Here is a 14975-nt window from a genome sequence, read left to right as displayed (position 1 = left end):
ATTGTCTTGAAACGCCTATCACTCGTCTGGATCAACTATTCAACACAAAACGCGTTATATAAGACAAATGAGAAAAACAATTTCATTTTCTTTAAAACCCGCATTCAAATTCTAACCCAAGAACTTGAATTCAACGTTAACCAAATTATGAATAAATAATTTCTTCAATCATAACGAAGACAAATCTCTCGAGTAAATATTAGTACGAATTTCTATCTTGCTAAGTAGGGATAGGTATTGAAGAGTGGAACAATGAGTATTCCGAAGACAATGTTCCTTTCTATCGATTCAGGTCAAAGAGCTTCGTCGGCTCGAACTGAAAGAGCATTTTAATTAACAGAACATGAGAAAAAGAATGTTTTATTGAAATTAGTTTCTGTACCTCGCGTAATGATGTAATGTTTCTTAATTAGGATTCGATTTTTAGCAGATTAATTAGGGAACTGTAGCTTTTGGGATATTTATTTTTGTACTTTTCAATATGCTCTATTATTTCTTGGGATGAAATGAGGTTTTAAAACTTGGTAGAATGGTAAGATAGGACACAAACACATCCAAATTAAACCAAACGTGAACGTGACTAATCGTTAACCCGCCCAGTTCTGGACGCGTCATTAAAATAATATTTCCATTACTCACATTATGCCACATAAAGGAAGATTTAAAGCGGTTCTATTATTTTAGAAATGAAACTAAAGAACTAGAGCTAGCTTTTAATAACCTCGTTTTTGTCATATATCCTAGGGAGTAGTGGTAACAATTTCTGCTGGTTTACGCGCTATAACTAATTCGCACGTCTCCACCACATATTACAGTTCGCAACTAAGGAGCAAGCGCCAAAGCCGGTCTCAATTTACTTAGCAAATACACCAAGCCAAGCCAACTGCGCCCGACGCTAGATAGCTCACAAAAGCGGACATTAGTTCCCAAACTATTGGCTAGAGACACAATTTATGCTTACTCTACAACTTCGTCAATAGTTCGTGAAGATTGCGGGGTCGCCTAAGACTGTAGGAAATTGGAACCTATTGTTTATGTGTTTCGGATATATTATAGCAGAGGATTTGATTGGTTATAAGGTGCAGAACTGACTGCGAATAAGATTGCAGTTCGATTTTCAATAAAGTGTGAATCGGAGCTCGATGAAGTTGTCGAGAAATGAAATGTGGTGTCGCTGGCTAGTAAGTTGTGTAGACCAGTGCGGACTAGTCGATTTAAAGTAACTTAGTTATATCCATAACTTTTTCTTGGAAAGTTTTCAAAAAGATTTTATTTTTGCATGCCTCTACCCAACTTCTCAACCAAAACTTGATGATTTTGCGCATGTAAGTAATTAATAAAAAAAAGAGTCACATTTTCAACAGCTCCAAAATTTCAAAAAAAAAATATATTTACAAAACACGAATAATCCAGCCTATTTCAAAACGATTGGTGACAGAGATATTATGGGAAACACTGTAACCAAGTTACGTCAGCGAAGCGCACGCGGCACAGAATAACTTGATCCCCGTCAAACCCCAACAAAATCAGTCGGACATTACCGAAAATGTAAACTGGAACAAAAGGAATAAATCAAAATTTGATTGGAGATCGTCCCGGAACGTAACAATCGCATCACGTCCGTGGCGCGCTTTGAATAAACAATCCCGGGACAACTTCAGTGATCTGAGCGCTACCACAAGCCATAGTCACTTTGAGATGGGAGAAAGAATGTCACTGAATTTTTAAGAATCCAACTAATATTATAAACGCGAAAGTTTGTATGTATGGATGTTTGTTCCTCTTTCACACAAAATCGGTCAAACTATCTCAGATAGAAGACGAAACATGGTATATAGGATAGTTCATATCCCGACTTTATATTCCCGTGGGATCACTTTCTGAAATAAAGCCATAATGTTTTTAAAAGTAATTATGCGGACTTAACTTATTCCTAACTGGGTAAGCATCAATTTATTCTCAAAACCAAGCTGCTCTTGGGGATCCTAATCTGAAAAATGAATCCCAAAAATAACGAACTCTCTCCAGCTAATGCAAGCCTAACCAACCTTGAATGTCACTTCAAAAACGACACAAAATTATATTCTAGTTTAGAACTCATAGTACCAGCGTCACTCGTTCTCAATTTACATCTAGCATGTCGACCAGTACTGAGCGCAGCGTGTAACGACACAACCGCCGGTGTTTGCCCGCTAAAGATTTGGGGTTCGATCCCCAGTCAAGTTTATTTGCATCGGTTTCCGATACACGGACTCCGTGGCTGAGATAAAGCATTTGGATTTGAGCTCAGGATTTGAACGCACTTTGATTGGTGTTGGGACTATGTTCTCGAAGTTTCGAATGTTGAAGTTTCAAAGTGATCAAACTGTAAATTCGTGATGGTAGGTATTGACCAAGAAAATTTGATTATTGTGGCAATTAAAGACAATTTAAATAAAGTAGCTACACCGTTGGAAAAGGTTCCCAGTCCTAAGTAACTCAGTGGTAGAGATAACTCGAAGTCTAATTCTTTATTGCACGCAAATCATACCTATTAATAATAAAATTACATAGAATCTATATATGAATCTATACAATATAGATACATTATATTTTGAAGTCTTAAACAAAATCACTTTACGTACCCAGAAGCTAGTATAAAGGTTTAAACAATAAAAAAACTATACATGTTAATTAAACGAAATAAAAACTTCAAACATAAAAAAATCGATCAGCTGCTTCAATAGAAAATAAGGAAATTGTACCAATAAACTGTACAAAGACTACTCCAGCCGGAGTACGTTCAGAATATCAGATAGCAGAACAAAATAACGACTTCCTCGCCATTGCGATGGTGAGGAAACTTATTACCTGCTGTTTAATAGTTTAGCGGTAAAACTTTTAAAATGTTTCATCATTTTTTGCATTTCATTTGTACGAGTTATTGTGTCGTATGTTTGCAACCAGTGAAACTTTACATGTGTATAATTAAAGTACGAAAATGGCTAAATTATGTCTGCTGAATTAAAGGAAATTCAGGAAACAATTTATTTCAGCAAATAATAATAATTTGTTATATATAATAACAAATAACAAATTATTATTATTTGCTGAAATAAATTGTTTCCTGAATTTCCTTTAATCTAGACATGAGTCTATATTATGTATAACATAACAAACCACACACTAAAATGTCTTATCATTATAGAAGGCTAAGTTATTGATGTAAAAATAAGTAATTTAATCATTAATTATAATCTTCAATATGATACTGTTTGTAATTATTACAAACCGTTGAAGAAATCACAGGAACCGAGGTGTAAACAAGCTATTAAACCATTAAGGCATTCAACATCTAAACACATTATTCAAATTAACGACACAACAGATAACAAAAACAAAACTCGACAAACTTCCATTCGCATCAAATTTACATTTCTATGAACAAATCGAATGAACGGAGAAAACTGAACAAAAACTCTCAGTCAGTCTACGTTCAAAATATCAGATATCAAAACGAAATTACAAAAGTCCCTCCATCGGACAGCCGGCAAACTTATTACCAACTAACTTGTAATAGAATCTACAGTGTTTAAACTTACTAAATGTCAATGTCCACGGACGGAAAGTTACATGGATTCCGTTATAAAACTTATGACACCTCCTTGGGAAGGCGTAAACTTGAGTTTCTTATAAGTTCGAGAGCCAAGAAAAATGTTTCACAATTCACGTCCCAACTTCTGAATATTTATTGGAGAATATTGTATTTTATAGAAACTTGTGGCGAGTTGTCGTTGCTGACGTTTTATGGATATTGGTAGCAAATTGGATAGGCTTGCAGTGTGTATAAAAGATTTTATGACATATGTTTTCGAAGTAAGATTTGTGTGCGGAATAACTTTGCATGTGACTTATTTATGCGTTCTTTATGATACCGCTATAAAATAAGGAATAATGGAAACAAGTGAAAAAGAATTGGGTTAAGAAAACTGCCAGCTGTTTGTAGTTACTACCCAACATGATAAGCGCAATCGATATCAATAAATATAGCAAAAGCAGACGATCCATAAAAATACTACAAGATTTTGTAAATGTACAAATAACAAAAACAAAACAATAATGTAATCGATATTTATTTCACTGTCAACAATAACTTGATATACTTAAACAGCAAACCCACAAAGTCTAAATAAAGCATTAAATAACAATGTCTGAGGACAATGACTGAAACTATAGAATAAGATAAGTTCAAATGTTTCATGATACAATACTATTATTTAAATTGGTTACCATAATTCTTTTTTCACCACAAATAATACTTATACTTAAGTACTTAATAAGGCTACTACTAACAATTATTCGAACCTTAAATACTCATTTACTTATTGGTGCCGTGGTGACCTCGTGGTTCTATGCATGGATTTGTACGCAGGAGGTGCAGGTTCGATTCCACCAATATAGCTTTTTCTAAGTAGATGCACTGACAAACAGTGAAGGAAAACATCGTGAGAAAACCTGCTGTTTCCATTCATTCATCGGCCATTGTAAAAATATGATAATATGAATAGCAGAATTGGGGCCCTGGATTGCAAATACTGCAATCTGAAATCACCAATAAGTGAGCTAGCATTGTGATAAATACTGAAAACCTTCCCTATAGAGAGCCATTCTCTGAAGAGGCCTGTACCTATAGGACGTATTCAGACGGGTATTATTAATACGTATAAATCCTTTCATCAAATGAATAAATCGTTTTAACTTATAGTATTCCTTCACTAGTAGATTTAAACATTGAACACAAATTCATCAGCTGTTTATTACACTTCCCTGTGGTCTTCATGTTTCTCACGTCTGTACGTCTGTTGATGTGCACGCGGACGCCTTCGAGCCCGGACCACGCCTTCGCCACGGAAACCAACTTGCTCCAAGGTATCGGCCATTCGTTGCGGAGAAACTGTACAAATGCGAATTTTAGTGTTGTATTTAATGATGGGAATTAGGGAATTCAAAAGATATCTAATTCAACAGTAAATGTTAAAGTAGGAGTATTATTGACAGGCGACTGCTTCACATAGTATAGCTATCATTTCGGCAAGAACAGCAAAATTAAAATATAAAAAATGCAATTGCATTTTAGGGTTCCGTATCCTGAGGGTGAAAACGGAACCCTATTACTGTGCTATTACTGACGCTCCGCTGTCTGTCCATCCATCACCAGGTTTGTACCTCATTAATAGCTAGATAGATAGCTGGACAGTAAAAATGTCAAATCTAAAATGCATGTTGAAACTTCTATGGATAAAATCGCAAAGGAAAGCTTTTTATACGACTGGCTTTTAAATAGAAGACCGAGTATTGTGTTGTACTTTACGCTGTGAGTACTGTGGAGTCAATTCAAAGTCGAATTCTTTGTTTCCTAATTTTATCAATTTTTTACTTACCTGGTCAAATGGATGTTTTCCGATGTGGAACATCGTGTACAGCAGTGGGGTCTTGTTCATAGATATCTTATCGTCACACGTATCCTGAATACCGAGCTCTTTGTAAATCCATTCTGAATGTAACTGAAGATGTTCGTAGACCACCTAAAGATATTTAAAAAATATATTTATGTTTTTTTTCAAATTTAAATTATGATTTTTTTTAAAGATGAGAAAAAGCGTCTGTAACGTTTTGAAATTAAATAGATTTAAAATATATTAAAAGAAGCAGGAAGTTATGTTCCATTATAACAAAAATCAGATGATTTAAGGTTTTGAAAATTATACGGAAACAGAAAGGTATTTTATTTTTGTAGCACAGTACTGAAAAGTTTAGTCGTTGCAATTGAAATCCAAAAAAAAAATCAAAACAACAAGGACTCTTGAAAAATAATATAAGTACTAAAACTAACTCGGAGGCTATCCCGTCCCGGTGACATCATCAGTATCTGACTCGTCAAGGCCGCAGCATCGCCGGCGCGCTCTGCGTTTGAGCCTGGTACATCACCCTGTATCACGATTATACAAAAAAATATCATCAAATAACCATTGTTTAAAATGAGAAATATCTCTAAAGGAGAAATACTTTTTTCTTATTTAAACAAAAAAGCCACTAAAACCTTGAATAAAAAAGAACATTCAATATATTGTGCAATAGACGTCCACAGCATGTAGCGGGTTGTGACGCTTCCACAACTGCAATATCATAACGTAAACATTAAGTGGTGATAGCTATAGGACCCTCTCTGAGTCCATTTTCTCTTTGAACCCAGCGCCAGGCACTTTATCCGGCACTTTGGTCGAATAAAATAGAATACTTTGACATCACCTCCTCAAATAACTCAGCGAATTCAGGAAAATCTTCCAACCCGAACTGTTCAGTAAGCACCACCCTCTTCTTGGCTCGCTCTATCAGTAGTTGTATCTCTCTCGTGTGCTTGTCGTCCTCGTCTATAGAGCAGAGAGCTTCGGCGACAGCGAGAGCGATGGACGACGCGCTGCTGTGGCTGCCGTCGAAACTTAGTGATGTTGATGTTGCTAGAGATGTTTCAGTAGATTAGTGTTGGTTTTTTGGATAAGGCATAAGACTTTTTTTATGATGCAACGGTTTATCGGGGATTGCCCGAATAGTTTGGGACCAAACCGGAGATCTTTATCAAGAGCTGATGTAGTGCCAGGTCGCGGGGTCCCGACAAATACGCGGGATTATACCGTTGCATCATTTAATAAACTCATAAAATATAAACAAGTAGCCAGATCAAAACATTTTCAGAGAAATGGTTTCTGTAAAGTTTTAATTATAGACTTAAATAACATATACCTATATAATTTTTCAATGGCAAAAAATTTATTTCAATTATTTTAAAAATAAGAACTTACTCGTCTGACCCATAGCTACGATTCTCACTTGCTTCGGTCTCGGCTTATGGGATCTATTGTGGACAGTGTGAGCCTCCCCGTTGGCAACCGATGCTTCTGCCAACAAATACTACATTACTTCCAATACTATTAGCTTTCAAAATAATTTAAATAAAACTAAAATATAAAAACATGTTGTTCTAGTTTTTCACTAATAATGATGTTTTTGTGTGATACATTTTATAACCCGGTGAGCATATGTCCTCTGATCAATTACTTTCACATAATTTAATTGTATTCAGTACCTTGTTAACTCAAAGTGCTGAAGTTTTTACATCAATAACTAGATGGCGTTGGTATCACTTTTTAACTAGCTACAGAAATTACCTTACAGCATTTTTGTCTCAGTTAAACTTAATTTGTAGTTAGTCGCAACATTCAAATGTTAGTTCTCACTTGTCGCTACCGGAGGTTCGCAGGAAAACCAAGAGATGGCGCTTACCAGCGTTTTCCTTTTCTGCCTCAGCTTTTGCCCATTTTTGTATCTCTTCATAGGTTACAGTTACAAGCATTTGAAGAAGTACTGAACCGCCAACAGGGTTAATGTGTGCTGGCAAAGTACCCTCTATTATCGTACAAGCGTTCACGAAATTACGTGGAACGCAGTCCAAAGATCTTGATATACAGGATAGGCAAAGAGACATGGTCTGAAAGAAAATGTAGGCAGTTAAGTAATGCTTTAAGAATTTATTAAATTCAGTTCTACTGGATGGCCATATTGCATCCATTCAAAAATTTTTTTGAACATTGCTTTGCTTTCTGTATTTAAAAAAAGTTTACAATATGGGACATTCATTTCTGAAATGTAGGGCGAATAAAATTTATTTGAAACCCGTCGTACCTTTTACCGTTTACAAAATGAAGTCATTAATGATTTTACTAGCTTAATACCAACTATTTACCTGATACATAGAGGCCCCGCTCTGCACTGCATTCACAAGTATTGGAGGTATAAACTGGAGAATAGAACCGACGATAGCCAGTATACCAGCCAACCATGGAGGTCTTCTATCACACCACACCTGAAAAGTAGAAAAAATATAGACTCGCCTTTGGCACAGCCTATTTAGATTTAGATTTCAGTAGATTCCCTAGCGTGACCCGTTAGAAAATTAACAAAGTCGCATTTTATATACCATTTGGATGCAATCAACTGGAAACGTTTATTTAATAACTAGCTGTTGCCCGCGACTTCGTCCACGTGGTTAGAATTTTCCCCATTTTCCATTGTATCTTCGCTCCTATTAGTCGCAGCGTGATGTTATATAGCCTATAGCCTTCCTCGATAAATGGTCTATTCAACACAAAAAGAATTTTTCAAATCGAACCAGTGGTTCCCGAGATTAGCGCGTTCAAACAAACAAACAAACAAACAAACAAACTCTTCAGCTTTATATATTAGTATAGATAATAATATTCCACATCTTTAACACAACTTGACAATTTATAAACATATTTAGATTTATATTTCTAAATACGTATAAAATAAATGACGCCAGAAATATCGTACAATTTGAAATACATTGCTGGCGATTATACATCACTTTAGAAACTCGTCCTGCACACCTGCTCAAAGTATTGCGACTTGCATGATATTCCTCGCATCGTCTAAACAGGCCCCAAATGTAATACCTGTCGTTTATCTAGGCAAGCCGCCCAGTCGCGGCCTGATATTTCCAGCGCGTAACACAAAGTTGACTTCAGCTCAGCCTTACTGCCAATCGTGGCCAGAATGAAGGTTAAGGCACCGGCGGCTCGAGCTAATTCTTCACCCGCTAGAATATTAAAAAATAGTTCTATGAACATTTTTTTTAATTTTATGCCTGCCAGTGAATTTCTTAGTAGGTATTTTATTTTCATCGATTTTAATTCTTAAGATTTTGCACACTCTTTAAATACCAGTACTAGTATAGCAGTATGCAGAACTATAAAATGTGGACTTATTATTAGAGATATTTTCTTTTTTGTATAAGCGACGCTATTTTTGACCACTGAAGTGCTTTTGACGTATATTAATTTAAGGACTAAATCGATGTTTTCGTTTTATAGGTTTTCCGTCAAAATCGTTATCATTCCAGCAAAATGAAGAAACACTGCCTCCTCCAGTACAGAGAAAGTCCAGGCACATATCCTCCGATACAAAAACAGTTAATTCCCCCATTCACTCTTATATTCAGTACTTCGTCTTACTTACGATTAACATCCCCTTTAAACCGGCAGAATCCATCAGCAGTGCATAGAAACCCGCTGCACTTCTTATGCCTATCGTGTACGCTGTACCAGAGCCCGTCCGCCGGCCATCGCGAGTTGTCTGTGCTCATGCAGCGGATCGCTCGGATGAGGAGCAGGCGGGACAGGTGACAGTCACGCATCATTAAAACCTGGGGATGGTAGAGTATTAAATTATACGGTGTGAATGTATCAGGAAACATTCTATCACAAGTTCATTACTCGTTACTTTTAAGTTTTTGTTGATATGGGCTCAATAGGGTAAAATATAGAATTTCCTTCTCGCTTTCCTCCTTCGTTGGTGTTGAATGAAAGTGGCAATACTTATAAACGGGCTGATAAACCGAAGTTTAACATCCTATCTAATAGCAGAACTGAACCGCGCTTGCTCATAAGCGGATTCAAGGTTACGTTTTGAATCCCCGATTTTCTCCTTAATTTCTAAGAAATGACTAGGAATATTAAGATGCATATAATAAGAATATTGCCTACATAGGGTTTGATCATTGAAATGTATGCATACACAATCTCTTCATTAAGTTATCAAGCTTAACAAATAAATACCTACCTTAACAATCAGCGCCCAGTTAGGCTGCGGTTGTGCCAATAACACAATCAAATCAACTCCCAAAGCGGTCTTGTTGCACAGATCATGGGTACTCCTCACTGAGGGGTCATCCAGCTTGTCAAATAGTTTCGGACTGACGAAAGTAAACCAGGGGTAAGGACATTCTCGGGGTACCACAGGTGTGTCTTTCTCTTTGAATTCCTGAAAAATTGGTAACAATGGACTATTAAATTACTGCTGCCTACCATTGTCTGCTAACACTGATATTCGATTGCAAAGCACCTAATCTGCACGGAACTATAGTACTGGCTTATTTTGTTATTGCCATCTCAAATCTCGTATCTTTCACCAAGAATCAAAAGCCCTTGCCTGATGCAGAAAATGTAAATCAGCGCCTCTATACACAAAACATTTAAACAGCTCATTGCACTTAGCATGGACATCTCTCACATCCCTAGTTTGATGCTTGACATCCAAGCCCGCCAGGTCGGATCCCGTCGCGCATATAGATGGCAGCAGCTGAGCGACGCAGAGCAAAATGTTGAGGATATCGTTAAGAAGAAGTTTGGTTGTTGTTTCTGTTGTATTTGTCTGAAATGATTACAGATTTTTGTTATTTGGTGCTTGTATAGTAGAATTTTGGAATGGTGAAGTATACTATGTTCGAAAAAATATACTTGGACAAAATTAAAATGATTAATCATACATTATGTTCATAAGAGTTTATTGTGTGTACTGGGGTAAAAAACCGAGCCTTATCTTATTACAATAACTTCCGTAAGGCAGATTCATAATAATTTATTTAACAACGGTTTAGTCACGCATAGTATTCACTTGAATGACTAGTTTCATGACCTCCCGCTGCGTCTAATCATGATTTAAGACTCGTCTTTCGACTCTAGGCCCGAAACTAGTCCTGCAGAATGCTAAATCCTAGTGAGTAGAATTATTTTTATAAAATCGAACCATTAAGTTCTATTCAATAAAGGTATGAAAGTTTATAATGACTTACTTGACAATATCTTACGGTAAGTATCGTAAGAGTTTCATTCAACATTCCAGCGAAAATTCTTTGTGCCATTCGCGGTGGTACTGTATCCCACAAGTCTCTTCTACTGCCTAAAACAAAAATATTATACAATAGTTATCACATTCAAACTAGCTGGTACTAATGATTTTACATAACAGTCCCAAAGCTGACCTTCGCCCGGTGACAAAAAAATAAAAAATAATTTGAATTTGAATTAATAACCACTATTTACAATTTAAGATTTTCACCAATTACCGCGTTACTATAAACTCTATAAGTAGAATTTTGACCGTTGTTCCACAATACATTACTATTTTCAGATCTAGACGGCGCCCTGCACTGGCTGCATTACGGCACCGCATCTTGCATCCACAAGAACACCAATCTTACTTTAAAAGACGATAACGAAGTCAAAACTCCAGTATACTATTATATTATAAAAAGACCAAAACGAACCGTTCATATAAAGCCACCACCCTTGCACAGATGGCGTGCCACTCTCGTGCACAGTCTTAGTGTTGCCATCTATCGGGCGCCCGCCGGAGTCTTGTAAGATGTATAACGACAACACTCGGTTGTGGAGATCAAGGACTCTCTCCCCAACAGCCTCTGACATGGTCGTGTAGCGTTTGTAACAGGCCTATAAATAAAAAACTCCTTCTGATATTATTGAAAACAAAAGAGTACATGATCGAAAAAGTTTTTCAAAGGCACAATAGTTTGTTAATCGTGTTTAATGTAAGCTATTATTATTGTTTAGAATAACATGCTGCTATACCTACACAGATTGTAGGTATGATAACAAGGAATAAAGACGTAAAAAATGCATATATGTAAGATCTGTATGGGGATATTTCTTATCAGATTCTGGTTACTCCCATGTACTTTCTCATTGTGTTTCTTCTGGGAATCAACTGATTTTCTTCGTAAATTCTTTCCCTGGGTCACCTACAGAAGTAGTTTTCAAATAATCCAGGATCCTTTTTCAAGGCATTTTAAATCATTCATTTACCTGAAGCTGCGAGTACAGTTCAGCATTGCCACTATCCTCAACATGTTGGACATAGCAGTAAAGACTGTTCTTCAGTAGAGCCGCGGCGCCCAACGCAGCTGTTAGTACAGGCAAGTCAGCATGATCTAGAGCTTCTTGTACTAACATGTGTAGATGCTCTGGAAATACAAAAAGTTAAACATGGTATTTATTTTGGTAATTTTTACCCTAAAGCACGAAATTTTGTTTAAAGGTTTTGATATTGGGTTTCTGTTTCGCGCCTGGCAACATCAACATAGCAATATAATTGTTCTTCTTGTGTGTATGTTGAGGTTTATCTACTGCTGTTTTTTTTTTACACGTTGAGAAATGACTGGGAAATTATTTTTACTCATATCTCTTTTAATCCTCGGGCTACCTTGATTAATGTAATTTTCATCCTCACTTTTTTCTCTTTTAAGTAATCAAATAATACTTGGTACAAAAAAAATCTTATATTTAAAACATACATACCTAATAATGAGTCACTAGACTTAATAGCTAACTGCACAAACTTATCAGGGTCTGATGTCTTAGCAACTCCACCATCAGCCTTCTCATCCTCTTTAGTCATGACGAACATGCCAGATCCTTGCCTGTAAGTACAATACCATTTCCTATAATTAACTCATACAAAATATCTTGGATGGCAGTAGATTTGGACTGCTTTTGTTTTGTATGATATGTAGGTATGGTAGATGAGGAATGAAAAAAGAAGGAAAGATAAGAGGAAAGAGAAAATTCCCTTTTCTCTAATATTACTTGATACCCTTTTAGGCAATTAATAGTTAGGGACAACAAACAGATGTTATTCTATTTATATATATTCTAAAAAAATATCAAGAAATTGTGTGAATTATGCTTGTCTATACAGATTTTCCTTAAAATTTGTAAACTGAATTATGTATCTCTGCATGCAATAAAGTGTATAGTACTGAAGCTTGCAATAATATTTAGTTAAGAGTTCTTAAAACATACTTGAAAGCGATAGAGAACTCCTCTTCAAGCCACAGTACAATTTTGACCGCAGCAAAGGACGCATTCCTTGGAAAGTCTAGTCTTCCACCAACCACACCTTTACATACAGTTTCAGACAAGACTGTTTGATTTTTCTGAAAATATTCATTACAACTTCACTTATATATTCAAAACTACCTAATATAAAACCCTCATACTTGGTAAATATAAGTCTAAATAATATAAGTGATACCGGTGTTCCTTTACCTGATAATACTCCAAATCTCTTTGCAACAAAATAGGAATACGGTCCATAATATTTCCATCTTCAATTACCTCCATGGTGAATTAAAAAAAATAAAACAAAAATCGAAACAATAAAACCTATTTACTAAAATAAATAAAATGTACAATTTTCAAACGACGCTGTGTGAGCACTTATTGAATTCTACTTTGTTCTTGACTATTTTTGATATTTCGTTTTGTAGTAATTGATGTAGTGTTACTCCATCGTGTTTATAGACCCAATAGCCGTTATCCTTGAGTACTAAGTCGTAACGTTTTGGTCCGGACACAGGTGAACTCAGCCAGATTTGCTTGTTAGGTGTTTGTCTATTTATTACGTAAGTTCCATAGGTTGAGCCAAGAGCTACGGTTAGCACTCCATCCTGAAATAAGTAAACAGATATAAATTAGTGCTGAATAGGACTACAGTAAATAATATTTAAGTCTAACAACTACAGAAACATGTTGATAGTAATTATTTATAAGGTTTATGATATGTGATGTAAACTAAGGTTTTTAATTATATGGAGCACAAGAAATAGTAAGTGAGTAATGAAATTTGTACAAATGACATTCCAACTATTACAAACAAGTTCATTTAAATAAGTACCTATTGACAACATGGGTCACACTTGAGTAAACATTGCACATAATATTAAACATTATGATGAGAACTTTCAAGAACAAAAATGTCATAATGATACATAATCACAAATTATACAGCTAGGTTTAGAAATTAAATTAAATTAAATTAAATATTAAATTAAATATTCTTTATTTCAGGCAATTAAACCCATAACATGCATAACAAAAACATTGTGACTTAGACTACTAGAAACTAATAATAGAAAACTTTAAAATAAAATAAAATAACAATATTAAAATAAAACTTAATCTAAATGAAATTAAAAATCCTATAAATCTTTAATCTCTCTTTTTAGAAAGACGTTATGGAAAACAGAGGACACAATGTTGTTGTTACTCAGGGCTACTCTGCTGTAGAATGATACTCTGAGCCTCTGCACTAGTGCGACAAAACCTGCAACTCTGTTCTCAGCGAACATGTCAGTCGCACTGCACCGCCAGGGCAAGTTCATCATTACCCGGAAAGCATTGTTATATTGTACACGAAGAGTGTTGAACGCACTTCTCGTGAACCGGTACCAGAGTTGGCTGGTGTAGAACGACTGACAGTACGCCTTGAACAGCGTCACCTTAACCTGTTTGGAGCAGTGGTAGAATCGTCTGGCTAGCATGTTACTCCTACAGGCTATACTGCGCCTCTGTCGTTCCATATCGTCATCATCCATTAGGTTTTCTGTTATAATATGTCCCAGATATTTAAACTTTTTAACAATTTTAAGCACGGTTCCACATAAGCTTATCGGTAGAAATAAATTAAAGGTAATGGATTTAATATTATAAACTACAAAAGAGGTTTTAAATCATAAGTAACGAAGTTATAACTTACACTAAAAGTTACGTCAGCGCCTTTCAAGTTTGGTGCTCCATCCACAATTTCTTCGAAGTAGTCACAAAGAGATTCTAAGGTTTCGTTGCAGATTTCTTCAAAAACTGCGGGTTCTACATCTGAGACCTCAGGGGTCGGTGGGGTTGTAGCAATTTGGCGGCTAAAATGTTGATGAACGGTTCTTGAATTGATGCAAGGATAGCGGCGTAGCAACACTGGGGATAAAATATTGATCTGTTTTCGTGCCAGCCACCGGCTGGTACGCAAAATATTCCGCAACATCTTGTTATTGTGAGTCCGAGGTCGAAATTTGTAGGTTACTTTTTTGTTGATGTAAAATTTGACGTTGACAGCAAAGTTTGGAAACACCGTCACAGCTGACGTTTTTGGTGCGTTTCGTTTACATATTCAAGTTAATATAACTTATAATATTTTTCTGTTGTCTGTAAGAGATCGCTTTTAGTGTCTATTTGGGCACCATGTAATTTGTTTATGTGCTCCAACGGTCAGTGGGTCATCTTAGGGGC

The 14975-nt window shown here is 35.9% G+C and overlaps 2 protein-coding genes across 5 annotated transcripts; both read right to left on the bottom strand.

Annotated features, from left to right (window-relative positions):
* Window positions 1-4095: 4095 nt before the first annotated feature.
* LOC113500564 lies at window positions 4096-13118 on the bottom strand. Of its 4 annotated transcripts, none has more exons than XM_026881408.1 (17): window positions 12960-13118; window positions 12714-12847; window positions 12210-12331; window positions 11718-11875; window positions 11162-11345; window positions 10688-10794; window positions 10045-10266; window positions 9676-9876; window positions 9073-9259; window positions 8511-8653; window positions 7781-7900; window positions 7321-7525; window positions 6840-6932; window positions 6289-6497; window positions 5873-5968; window positions 5421-5564; window positions 4096-4933 (listed from the first exon to the last, which is right to left on the bottom strand). In XM_026881408.1, the coding sequence occupies exons 1-17, from the start codon at window positions 13032-13034 to the stop codon at window positions 4739-4741; spliced, it is 2595 nt and encodes an 864-aa protein (XP_026737209.1). In that variant the 5' UTR covers window positions 13035-13118; the 3' UTR covers window positions 4096-4738. The 4 variants fall into 4 exon arrangements, with proteins under 4 accessions (XP_026737209.1, XP_026737208.1, XP_026737210.1 ...); XM_026881407.1 differs by having other exon boundaries at window positions 6840-6935; window positions 12960-13116; XM_026881409.1 differs by lacking the exon at window positions 5873-5968 and having other exon boundaries at window positions 6840-6935; window positions 12960-13117.
* Window positions 13062-14910, bottom strand: LOC113500566 (frataxin homolog, mitochondrial). The gene is made up of 2 exons (XM_026881411.1): window positions 14449-14910; window positions 13062-13360 (listed from the first exon to the last, which is right to left on the bottom strand). Exons 1-2 carry the CDS (start codon window positions 14728-14730, stop codon window positions 13109-13111), a joined length of 534 nt encoding a protein of 177 aa, XP_026737212.1. The 5' UTR covers window positions 14731-14910; the 3' UTR covers window positions 13062-13108.
* Window positions 14911-14975: the final 65 nt, after the last annotated feature.

Source organism: Trichoplusia ni, chromosome 14, assembly GCF_003590095.1.
Source record: "Trichoplusia ni isolate ovarian cell line Hi5 chromosome 14, tn1, whole genome shotgun sequence".
Lineage (NCBI taxonomy): Eukaryota > Metazoa > Arthropoda > Insecta > Lepidoptera > Noctuidae > Trichoplusia > Trichoplusia ni.
This window is presented reverse-complemented; position numbering and strand designations above follow the sequence as displayed.